Source organism: Sinohyriopsis cumingii, chromosome 6 (assembly GCF_028554795.1).
Source record: "Sinohyriopsis cumingii isolate HCF-2022 chromosome 6, ASM2855479v2, whole genome shotgun sequence".
Taxonomy (NCBI): Eukaryota; Metazoa; Mollusca; class Bivalvia; order Unionida; family Unionidae; genus Sinohyriopsis; species Sinohyriopsis cumingii.
The window spans coordinates 157,064,288-157,076,964 of record NC_142966.1 but is presented as its reverse complement, the minus strand read 5'-3'; the positions used below and the strand labels follow the sequence as shown (position 1 = coordinate 157,076,964).

General features: G+C 36.3%; 2 protein-coding genes and 1 long non-coding RNA gene across 3 annotated transcripts in view; 2 read left to right on the top strand and 1 right to left on the bottom strand.

Moving 5' to 3' along the window:
- The window catches only part of LOC149798351 (uncharacterized), a 99,475-nt gene that overhangs the window by 70,546 nt on the left and 16,252 nt on the right, over positions 1–12,677 (bottom strand). The window lies entirely within an intron of this gene.
- On the top strand, positions 2,705–4,873 carry LOC149798353 (uncharacterized). The gene is made up of 2 exons (XM_089960181.1): positions 2,705–3,604; positions 4,141–4,873. Exons 1-2 carry the CDS (start codon positions 3,444–3,446, stop codon positions 4,871–4,873), a joined length of 894 nt encoding a protein of 297 aa, XP_089816307.1. The 5' UTR covers positions 2,705–3,443.
- LOC149798352 (uncharacterized) lies at positions 4,769–8,611 on the top strand. Its single transcript, XM_089963496.1, has 4 exons — positions 4,769–6,149; positions 6,668–6,894; positions 7,117–7,294; positions 7,759–8,611. The coding sequence occupies exons 1-4, from the start codon at positions 4,955–4,957 to the stop codon at positions 7,992–7,994; spliced, it is 1,836 nt and encodes a 611-aa protein (XP_089819622.1). The 5' UTR covers positions 4,769–4,954; the 3' UTR covers positions 7,995–8,611.

The window sequence follows — 12,677 nt, the reverse complement described above, 5'->3', positions numbered from 1 at the left end:
GACCATGTCCTGAATCCAATCTGGCGAATTAACCTTTATTTTCACCACTACGGTCAAAATCCCTTTCTAGCAAAATCGGCTAGACGTTAGTAGCACATTCTACCAGCTTTTACCCTGCAGTAAATATGCATTAGGGTCTAATAACTGCACCGAACACGGCACAAAATCTGTGTTATCTTTGAATATTAGGGAAATTTAATAATGCGGCATCAATAGAATAGTTATTTGCTCAGAACAACGAATGCATCATTAAAATATTATTTACAGTATTATATTACTACTATTTTTAAACATAAATAAAATGCTCTCACTCTGCACATACATACATACCTACATACATTTATACATACATACAGTACATACGGGTGTTTATATCTATATGTGTATGTATGTGTATATATATAATAATAATACTGAGGACTTTATATAGCGCCTAATCTTTAGAAGCTCTAAGCGCTTTACAACATTAGACAACACCTATTAAATAATAATAGATATATATATGTTTATGTGTGTATGTATGTGTGTGTGTATATATATATATATATATATATATATATATATATATATATATATATATATATATATATATATATATGTGTGTGTGTGTGTGTGTGATTGCAGGTACTGAGATATTTTAGAGCACCATCCTGGTACTAAAATTAGCACGTGTCACATAAAACAATGGACGACCTCAGCATGGAACAGTATAGCACTCTCAGATGTGCCCAGGATGGACACAATTTGTTATTGACTGGACAATGTGGATGTGGCAAAACATGTTTTACAGTAATCATTTGATATCATATTACTAGTTAATGATTCATTTTTTTGCATCAGTGATAGAGCATTACAGGCAAGTCTGGAATCGGGTGGTAAATGCCCTGCAGTAGTTTCCAACCCTCCTTCTCTCAATTTCACTGTGTTGCGGGGTTCTAGGTGGGTAGGGGGCCCTGAAGCAACTGCTCCGCCTTTAATCTGGTCGTGATAAGTGTTACCACGATAGTTTAACGTAGAGTTTGAAACGCACTACACCGTAATATTGACATTACAAATATTTCATTTAACATTTCCCTCCTTTATTTATATCGTAAAACTTTTCTTTTAAAAACTCAATAATTAATTGAGTTGGAACTATAATATTATTTTGTTCGGTTTCATTTTTGTTACGAGACATACTGCCTTGAACAAGTAACGAGAAATAGAAAAGTGTGTTTGTGTGTGTGCGTGTGTTTAAGCGTGCAAGAAACTCAGAGACATTTTACCGATTTTGATTTGGCATTCAAAGCACATGGTACTGTTGCAGAGAAAAATGAAGCCTTCAAAATAGAGTTTGATTTGGAAGACACGGTTGTTTGCCAAAGACAAATGCTGTTTACAGATGGTCCATATTGTTGTATTGTTGGATTTGTGTTTAACTCATTCTTGATGCCTCTCTGTTGACAGAAGAAGTTCTCTATCAGGTCAGAATTGAAAAATCCTGGATTGATGGCCCTGCCACTTCTGACATTTTGGTGAGATAGTGATATAAAACCCATCAGGGAAGAGTTTAGGTCATCTCTTGTTTCTTTGCTCATGAGATGCTTTCCCGGCACAAGTATGGTTGGCTCAGAAACCATTTTCTCCCAGGTGCTGAAAACGTTTATAACCTCATGAAGTATGCCCAGGCGAGGATCACTAATATCGGTAATTGATTGATTTTTGTCACAAAGAACTTCAGTGATCTTGCTGGTTTGTTGCAAGTGTTTTACAGTCCCCTGTACACTGTCTGGGTTAGTCAGTGAGGCCTGATAAGATCGCATCAAAAAAAGTATTTCCTTCCCGAGAATGTCTCTTGCCAAAGAGTTCCACATCTTTGTGAGTGGCATCAATTCAAGATGTTCTTTCGACAGTTTCCTGTGCAATCTGAAACCTCTCTGAAGATTAAACTTGAACGCCTCAGTAAAATGGTCCCAAATTATGACCGAGCCGTCTCACATAGACAGAAATTGTCCCAATCCATGTTCATTTGCTGATTTGCTCGACTCCAAGGTATACCGTATTTTCTTTAAAACGTGCATCACATCTTGAATGATGCAAATCCTATGGCTAGCATCATACATATTCTTCGTGATATACCCTTCTTCTTAGGCCAAAATTAAAATTAAGTTTGTTTCCCCTTACCCGACCGACCCTCTTAAAATCCGCCGACTGAAAAAAATTTTTTGAAAAATTTGCGATAGTATTTTTTTTTTTTCGTTTTGTTCAAAAGTTCGTTTTTTTGTTTCGTTTCGTTGTGCGATCCGTATTTTCATGCAGTCAACAAAATCGATGTCACTAGCGCGCGAAAAACGTTTGTTGCAAGGTGTTTAAATTAGATAGGAAAAGCATCATGACCGGCATGGCCGGCAAAAGAAAATACAAAGATTTCATTATATGTGTAAGCGTAATCGCGAAATGCGGGAAATCAAACAAAAAAATTTGTAAGAACAGAATACTAGAATACTCAACGGAGTGTACATGGGATGATGTATATCACGACATTACCAATGATACAGACTTTCGCCCTCATAAAGCAGATGTACTGAACGTCAGTTTATCAGACAAACTGGATGGAACGATGACTTTTCATCCAGACCTTCACGAAGGTCTGCATGTGGTGAAAGAGTTTAATCAGCGACTGAAATATGTTACATTTATGGTGACCCGTGATGAAAGTGTTGAGTTGGATGATGTTTCCTCAACTACTACTAGTACAGAAAATCAACAAGCACCACCTGCACGGACTGCCTTTTCTGTTTTAATGTCTACTTCCGTGGCAACAAAGCTACCACAACTTAAGGACAAAAATGCTGAGCGTTTCACTGGTATAAACAATTTTTTTTATATGAAATAATGTTATTTTCAAACATCTGTCTGACAGTTATTAGAAATGAATTCATGCACCCTCTGACAACTGCAATCTTTCTAGAATTTTTACTGCCTTCCTAATAATATATTTAAAGTCTGTTTGTCAAGTACAAATGTTTAAGCTTTGACCGACAATAAACACAGAGCATACACAATATAGCAAAAACTATACATATATAACATACAAAACAAAAGCAGACAATAAAAACATTAAAGACATACATAAACGTGATTAAAACATTATTTTGATACCTGCAGTGCATAATGAATATGGCAGTGTTAAAGTCTATTAATTATGAAATCCGTTTGTTGATATTAGATTCAAGGTTTTGAATTTTATCTGCCATGGGGCACGATTGCAAGACAGCCAACAGTAACTGGTGTCACATTGAAGACTGCTGTCTGTTTTTTGTGTGCCATGTACACTTATTCCACATCTCATATCTCATTTAATATTATCTATCAGTAAAGCTGGCCATTCCATCTCAGTGAAAGGTTTTTTTTATTCCATTTTTTCAGCTAAAGATGAGTTGTTTAACGGCATAGTCAAAGATATGATAGAATGTGGAGACAAATTTCCTGGAAGCATGTCCCACCAGAGTATATCTGAACAAATCCTGGTGCTAGTAAATGCTTTGTGGTACATAAGTGGCAACATGTCCACAATAGAAGAGAGAGCGGCCCACCTGACAAGAATCAAGCACATCCCGGAGAGGTGTTTATCTTTGATAATATTAAATTGAAGTAAAAGATTAATCTTTATTCAATGTATATTTATTACAAACATTCCTGCAACACATAATTCTAGAGAAATTTAATATAGTAAGTGTCTTAATGTCCATAGTTTTTTTTTTTTTTGATTTTCAATGATAAAACTGAGCAAGCAATACTATCTCACGTTAAAGGAAAATATGACATAGACTTTTAATATTTGGTAAGCTGATTAAAATAAAGGTTCAATGTCATAAGATTTAAAAAATTGGTTGAACACTTGACTTTTTTATTTCTTTTGTGTTGCTACCCAACCCTAATATTGCGATGGAAGAGGGTGGTTTTATAGCACCATAAAATCTGGTTCAACCTTCCACGGTTTCATTTAAGCCTGTACAAAGTCAGGACCATTGCGGTTGTCAATTTCTCCATTATGTACATGTAGTAACCTCCATTTTGCTTACTTTACTTTTCCGTGACATTTGTCAGAGATTGATTATCCTTGTTCAGTAATTTTGTTGTAACTTACCTTTTTTACAGGTTTTTAAAGTTTGATGGTGCTAATGATTATAAAAGAAAGAAGCAAAAACGTCCACAGCTTACTGCAAAAGATCTGAAGTTACAAGTCCAGTGTTTATTCAGGCTAATCTCAAGACCTTTTACACAGCATTGGACCATAAGAGGTGACATTGAAACCTTAACTGGATGTTTACAGTCTTATGCAGATTATTTAGAAAAAGCAAATGAAAAACAGATATCACGACAATTACAAATGAATCCAGTTCGTCAGATTGATTCCAATCTCTCCATTGCACATCGTCCTAGACAAGATGAAATCCTACCATGTTACAGTCGATTGGATGGTCAGGTATCTCAGATGGCAATGTTTCAACCTCTCTTCTTTGATGAAGATTTGCATTTAAATGAACCATTTAAAGGGCCAGAACAACGATTTAGATATTTTGAGAAACTTTGTCTGACCATACCAGTACATATGTTAAGGTACGACCCTGGTGGAGGGATTGGGGCGATTTCTTTTATCTGGAGAATTCCTGAAGATGGGATGTCTTCTTCGGAAATGTTTATGAGAGACAACCAAGTTTTGCACAGCTTACGCAGTAAACTGCCTGAATATCACACAAGACAAATGAGACAGGAGTTCTTCAATATGCTTACGGAAATATTGCTGGAACCATTATACCTCCACACATTTTGCGGTCTATCTACACAACCTTTACAAATGATGCTTCAGCAGATCAAAATAAGGAAATAGATAACCGAGTACGTCTTTCTGTTTTGGGGATTGATCCTGATCTTGTGGTAGATTTACGTCACTTAAATAAGGGTAGACCTAATGACACTTTCAATGTATTTTTTCAGACCCTTGAAAAGGAGATTCAGGACATGGTTGCTGCAGATGAGAGGAGACACAATACAGATCATATTTCACGTTTTTTTGTCTGTTAGGGATATGATAGAGCAGGTGAAAAGTAAAGTACCAGAAGGAACCAATATTCCCAGTGAGTCATCAGTCCTACTAGCATTTGTTCCAAAAAATGCACATCAAAATGTAGCCAAGTTATACAAAGGTAGAGTACCTATTAGATTGAAAGTACAGACCAGGCAACTTCGTGCACAACACCAAGATGATCACTACTGTTCAGCTCTTTTTAAATATTGTAGAGCATATGCAACACAATTTAGAGACATTAGTAATTTTGTGTGTATGGACGACAAGTCTAAGCTGGACTTTGGAGAACCTGATCTCTTCACCTCAACAGGGGTAAGAGGGAAGAAATCCATAGTTCCGATGAATTCAGTACTTTCCTGTCTTGATCATGATGTGCAGAGCAAAGGCTCACTTACTCCTTCTGTCGTACTTGATGTAGATATTCCAGGTGATGCAACAGAAACATTCTACAGGGGACAAGTCTCGGTTACATTCAAAGATAGTATCTTCCAGGCAAGCACCCCCTTCCGTCACATAGTAGAGCTTGAAACTATTCTGAAAGCTAAAAATGAGAACAAACCAGCTTTATTTATGTACACAGATGGTGGTCCTGACCATCGGGTCACATATGGAGCAGTAAAGTTGTCATTGATTGTTTTATTCAGAAGACTCCGGTTAGAATTCTTAGTTGCCTGCAGAACTGCACCAGGTCACTCTTGGACTAATCCGGCTGAGCGGATTATGTCACTTCTCAACATTGCCTTCCAAAACACTGCACTTGCACGAGAGCTTGCCTCATCTGATGTAGAAACAATTCTGAAAACATGCGGAAGTATGAATGAAATCAGAACAAAAGCTGGAAAAAACAATCAAATTAAAACAGAATGGCTACAGTCAGTTCAACCTATGATCAAAACCCTGTCCTCAAGAACAGAGAGAGTCCAACTTAAGGAAAAGTCTTTCAAAGTATTTAAAGCAGCAGAGGATGCTGATGTTGAAATGGCTGAAGCTGAAGTGACCCTTATAGACCCTGCCATCAAAGTTGGAAAGTATCAGCAGCAGCAACTTAGCCATGCAACACAGCTGAAAAAATTTATTGGTAAGTACAGAGATCTACAGAACATTTTTATTGCTTGCGACACTCAGAAAGTGCCAGGGTTGAAGTTGCAATATCTTGTCAGTCTGTCCGTAATTTCAAGGGTGAGTGTCAGAGCATTTTATAATTCCAAACTGAAAGTGGACATGCAGCTCTCCCGATTTGTTAGACTTCTACATTATAAAAACTCAACATTGACAGATAAATCATGATTTATTTACAGATATACACAAATTTTAAAAATAGAATAACATTGCATACAAATTGTCTTTGTAAGTCGACAGGAATTATTTTGAATTATTAATTTAATGGCCCAGGGCACTACTCTTAAACATTATGCCAGGAACCCGTTCGTTGTGCATTTTCTCATTTTTTCTTCATATGAAACATAACTCAAACATAATTTAGTCCTTAGTTTAAACTTATTGGCTCATTTTCAAAAGTGATGTGTTAAATGTCCCTGCATGTCAGCCCTTTCTATTAAATAAAAGATTTTCATGTCTCTTGGTATTTTATTACAGCTGATCACTGCCGTGAACGCCATTACTCCTTTCAGATCAGAAGATGTCATGATGAGGGTTGCTGTCCTACTCCAGAGAGGGAATGGGCGTGGTTACCAGACCCCATATTAGACATAACTGGACAGCATTACAAGCCATTTGATGAACTGCTTGGTAAAGAAACTACAGATAAGGACAGGCCGTCTAGTTTAAAGCAAACTGTAGCTGCTGTGGCACAAGAACAACAGGTAAGGATGTTCATAAATCTTATTAAAATATAGAAGTTTTATAAAGTATTGATTTAACAGTTATAAATTGTGCAATAATAACAACACATGTATATAAAAAAGTTATTTAAGAAACTGCAACTTTAATAGAACCCCTTGTAACATAATAAGTTACAAAATAGAGGGCATGTCACTACACAACACTTAAAACACAAGTGATGATATTTATGTTTCTTTTTACAGGGTTGTAAAAACAGTATTCTTGTGGGACAGAATGTTAGACAAACTGTTAACTGCTGTGAGTGTCTAAAACCACAATGCATATACGCTAAGACGAAACTAACAGCAAGAGACCAGAGAGCTTTGACACATACTTTGGAGAAATACGACTATACTTGTGGTTCTGTTATCACACCTGATGGTAAGTTCTAATGATTTAATATTTTATACTTTTATCCAAGTCCTTAATACTTTATTCAAAAATATACCTATACACTCTTCACATACTGAATGCGGTTTGACTCTTACCTTGATTTAGAATCGTGTCTGACACTGTCAGAGAGCCCAGATAGTTTTTAATGCTCTTTCATGTCAGATATTGCTTTTTTTAACTGTGATTTTCTCTTAGTACTAGCCATTGCACTAAAATTTTAATGTGAATATTATTTTACAAGTATTCCTGTTTCCTGGTCCATGCTCCCAATTTTTAGTGAAGTCCAAGTTGCTCATTTATCTTTTTATACTAGTTTCTCTGTGTTTATAAAGATAATTATTTACAGATTTAGTTTCAGGTTCTATATGCTATTTGTTGTGTATCATGTCTAGTCACCTTCGGACATTAAAGTTCAATTTTGGATAATTGGTGTTCTATTTAATATATTTTAGGAGACATCCTACAGGGAAAAGTGTTTGTAAGACTACAATTGTCTTGTGCTGTACACATTGAATTCCCATACTATGCCAGCAACATTGGCAGACCAGATATTTGTGCTCATTGTGGAGCCATAGGAGCAGAAAAATCCCAGGAAATGACTGGAAGATTCCGTACTGTTCTACCAGTGTGCCAGCAATGTTTAGCATCTGGAAAGGACATTCCAAAACGAAACCCAGTTAAAAACTAACCAGCAGCTCTTAGTGACATTTAAAATGATGTTTTGCATTGTTTGTTTCTTTTTTGTTAGTTAGATTTCTACACGTATTTAGTGTTCTGACATTACTTTATTGACATGTTTCTGCATATTTGAGACACTATTCAATGTCTAACTTTATATTTGTGCATTTTGACAGGTCTTGCAAATATGTTAAGTCTCATTATATATTGAACCCAATGATACTAGTCAGAAAGAATACTCAAGACTTTTAAAATACTTTTATTAATTATTTTAAAACATTTTTATATATTTGACCTAGTCAGAAAAAATACTAAGGGTTATTCCAGCAAATATCTACCTTAACCCAACACTCCTCAAAAACTCGGAAAAAAACACTTCTTGCACCTTTACATGTGTATCTTTATATTTCATTGAAATTACTCTCATTTAATATATGTTTCAAAATTTGAGTAAATCTGTTAAATTGGTACCCTGGCCAATGCCTGCAGGGAGTTATTTTTATTGGAATAGCCCTTATCAAAAACTAATCTAGTCTATAAAACATTTTAAACTTGTTCACAAGTTACTGTATTTCAGTTCATGAGTTACTGTATTTCAGTATTATTATTAAAGTTGAATTTATCGTTTTTCTGTTTCCTATGTGTCAGTTTATAGTGTCATGAATTTCATGAGAAAAAAAAATTATTAGCCTACCTACCTACCCAACTTCAAATTGTTGGGTAGGGTAAGGGGAAACAAAGATATTTTTAATTGCGGCCTTGGGGGTCACCTGTAAACAACAAAAGAAAATTAGTGATTGGTAGATGCTCCATCCATCATTATATAATCGACAATGAAACCTGTGTCGTCAAGTTTGTCAACCCCTTCCGATACGATCTGAAAAATCTGGTGGGCTGTGGCTGTCTCTGATGCAAAAAATGCAATTGGCCACCTAAATCCTGTGAAACCGTGAAATATTAATTGGAAAACATGAGTTGCAAGCTTGATCTTTTTCTGACCATTCATTATCACGTCAATTCTGTTGTTTATCTCTCCCATGTCCACAGCACCTACCAACTTCCATGCGTCCCCTTCTTTTGATATTTTTAAGTCGTCCTGAATTGTCATTTCATCAATTAAAATTCCACCATGCTTTCCAAATTTACTTATGTTCTATCTGCCTCTCTAACCATCCAAGTCAAATTTTCGTCAACATATCCAGGTTGCTGTTTAACCCTTTACCTCATAAAGCATAGTGACAAAGTGCAGCACACTATAAATAGAACACCCGTTACCTAGCAGACCACATCCGCATAGGCATGCCTGTGAATTGTTAAGCAATGTAGTGGTGTTACATTTAACAGCAGTTTTAACCATTTTACGTTTTAGGTAGACATCTATTATATATGGAAAAATTGAAGAGTAAAGTCCGATTGTTATAGCTGTGTACTTATTTTTCACGGAAGAATATTCTATGTGCTTAAAAATCTTGAGAGAACTCGTTCACCGTCATGTCCGTGAGGCCGCGTGACCGACCGTAGCTGCCATTTCCCATACTCGAAATTTACATTTTTTTCGTCTGCATCTACATCATTAAGTCATCTGAATTTGATAATCAATAAAAACTAATTGCTGCTTACATAAATATCAGAGCCTTTACCTTAGTTACTGAATCTTTCGTGGTTGTGATTCTACTCGTGAAAACTTCGTAAGTACTGAATGAAATCCTGCCTGTGAACTGTTAAGCAATGTAGTGTATGTTACGTTTAACAACAATTTTAACCATTTTACATTTTTGGTACACATATATTATATGTGGACAAATTTAAGAGTAATGTCTGATTGTTATAGCTGTGTAATTATTCTCCATAGAAGAATTTTTTTTTATGTGCTTCAAAATCTTGAGAGAACTCGTTCACCGTCATGTCCGTGAGGCCGCGTGACCAACCGTAGCTGCCATTTCCGATATTCGGAATTTACAAGGTTTTCGTGTGCGTCTACATCACTAAGTCATCTGAATTTGATAATTTATAGAAACTAATTGCTGCCTACATCAATATTAGATACTTTACCTAATTTATTGAATCTTTCGTGGTTGTTATTCTAATCGTGAAAACATCGTACGTACTGAATGAAATCCGTGGTTGCCATTTTGGAGAGTGGAGATTACGACCCAGTTACTTTAAATAGCAGATATCGACCAGTGCATGAATAGCGACCACGTGATCTGACGTAATTGTCATTCGCAGAAATGAATGTAGTATCTAATAGGGGGGTTTTCCCCGAAGGTGGCGCTACAAAAACTAGCTCAAAATAGCTGATGTTTACAGCAGGCGTCGAACGGCGCTTCCCCGCGAATCTGGTAAAGGCGTCAAAAGGCGCTTCCATGCAAATGGAGTAGAGGCGTCCAAAGACGCTTGTATGAGGTAAAGGGTTAATTGCCTCTGATTTCTTAAAAGATTTAGGAAAACCTTTACGGTTTAACCTGACTGTCCCACATGCATACAAGCCATTTGCTTGTAAATCTTCCAACAAATTGATGCTTGTAAAATAATTATCAAAATATACATGATGGTTACGGCCATGCAGTTTGTCAGCTTAGTTACTACATTGTAAGCAAGGCCACGTTCAGGGTTGTTATTGTTACCTTGCTTACCAAGATAAACATGAAATCGTGACATATAGGCAGTATTAGCATCAGAGAGCATCCAAATTTTGATTCCCCTCTTTATGGGTTTTGCAGGCATGTATTGGCGAAAAGAGAGACGTCCAGAGAACTTTACCACAGCTTCATCCACAGATACCTCTCTGGATAAACTGTCATACTGAGGGAATTTCTCGCTAACTTGTTGTATGATTGGCCGTACTTTGTATAGCCGGTCAAAGTTTGGGGCATCTCTAGCGGGTTCATTTTCTCTAGCAGACACATGAAAATAGTGGCTCAACTTTTGAAACCGGTTGCATGTTAAAACATTCTGAATTCCTACATTGCCAATTAAGTTGTCTGCGGACCAGTACATAGATAAATCCGGCAAGTAATTAATTCCCATTAAGACACTGATGCCGAGATAGGCTCTAATTTCCGCAGGAGTGGTTTCAACCCACCGCGTGTTGTCTGCCCTCAACTGCCCCATTTTAAAACGTGCATAGTTATTGGTGTGATTTGAAATATCTGCAATCATTTCAGGCGTGAACAATTGGCTGAAAAAATCAAAAGCTGAAGCTATATTAACATCAATTACCTGCGGCAGTATTGGTCCTGATGTGTGCACTAATTCATTTACCGTCACGACATCGAAATTATGTGACCAAATATGGCCTACCTCGACCTCTACATCAAAAGGCTCGAAATCCACGGCAATAGCACACGAATCGTCGGAATCTGACGAAGTATCACAATCCACATTATCGAAATCAATATCAGAACCAATATCTGCCTCACTGAAGCCTTCGAAGTTAAAATTTTCATCTTCAGAACTTTCAAGAAACGGCAGAACGAAATCTGTTGACTCAATCTTTTTGAATTAGGTGAATCTAACCGTGTTACTATTTTTAGCTTGCCGATTACGACATTATGTTGAATAGCGACCGTGTGATCTAACGTGACTTAATTTTCCCACGATGCCTATAGTTATCAGGATAGGGTTTTCCCAGGAGGTGGCGCTAGCAAAACCAATAGAAAATGGATGATGTGTAGATAGGGTGTCAAAAGGCGCTTCGATGTGAATGGAGTAATAGCGTCAAAAGGCGCTTCCATGCAAATTGAGTAAAAGCGTCATATGGCGCTTCTATGCAAATGGAGTAAAGGCGTCCAAAGGTGCTTGTTTGGGGTAAAGGGTTAAAGATACTTGGAATAGACAACACATGTTTCAATCAGTAATTTCATCTTCATTTCATACTGTAACAGATGGGGGGGGGGGGTATGGGCTAACTTGTGTAAACGTAATAATAAATTGCAAGAATGCTCAAAGTCAGGACCTTTTTATTTTTGACTATGAAATTGTGGTAAGATGCTTAGTACAAGAAATATGACTAAAACATGAATGTATGTGTTTGATTACGTGTAACTATGCAATATACAAATGTTATAATATGCTGGCCTTCATAACCTTAACATAATCACTCAGCGAGAAATGGACGACCCACGGAGTATTTTGAAAGTTAACCCTAAATTCTTAGTGTGGCGGGAGATAGCTGCTTATTTATGTGGCACCATATTACTTTTATATTAAGCTTGACTCAATAGCAGTGAATTGAATTTGTTTGAATTGAATTGATTCCTATTGTTGTACTATATATAATTCCAGTCTAGTTTTGAGAATAAAGAAATTAAAATTTGTAGACTTGTATTATAGGGCTAAATTTAGTTATTTTAAGTGCTATGGTATTTATATTAGTTTTAGAAGGAAAGATATATTTGTGTATAAATTTGCTAAATTCTCTACATAAATTTAATAACAGTATGTCTATGATAGAGGAGTAACTCTACAGTCACTGTTAGATTTAGAGGCAGAGATTTGGGGTCAATACTAGGTTACCAGCAGCTATTCAGATGCTATGGTGTCAAGTTACAGTCCAGAGAAATTGAAACAAAGGAGTCAGTAGGACAGTTGGAAGATGTGTTTGTAAAGCTAATTAAAATCTATTATAGCAAGTTTGCCATAATACTTTAACATTAAAATTAGTGACCATTTGAAGGGAAATTTGAATCTC

Coding starts and splice junctions, on each gene's coding strand:
- LOC149798352 (XM_089963496.1), top strand. CDS start 4,955: ATGACACTTTCAATGTATTTTTTCAGACCCTTGAAAAGGAGATTCAGG. Junction 6,150..6,667: donor ACAGCTGAAAAAATTTATTG/GTAAGTACAGAG, acceptor ATTTTATTACAG/CTGATCACTGCCGTGAACGC. Junction 6,895..7,116: donor CTGTGGCACAAGAACAACAG/GTAAGGATGTTC, acceptor TTCTTTTTACAG/GGTTGTAAAAACAGTATTCT.
- LOC149798353 (XM_089960181.1), top strand. CDS start 3,444: ATGATAGAATGTGGAGACAAATTTCCTGGAAGCATGTCCCACCAGAGT. Junction 3,605..4,140: donor ATCAAGCACATCCCGGAGAG/GTGTTTATCTTT, acceptor CCTTTTTTACAG/GTTTTTAAAGTTTGATGGTG.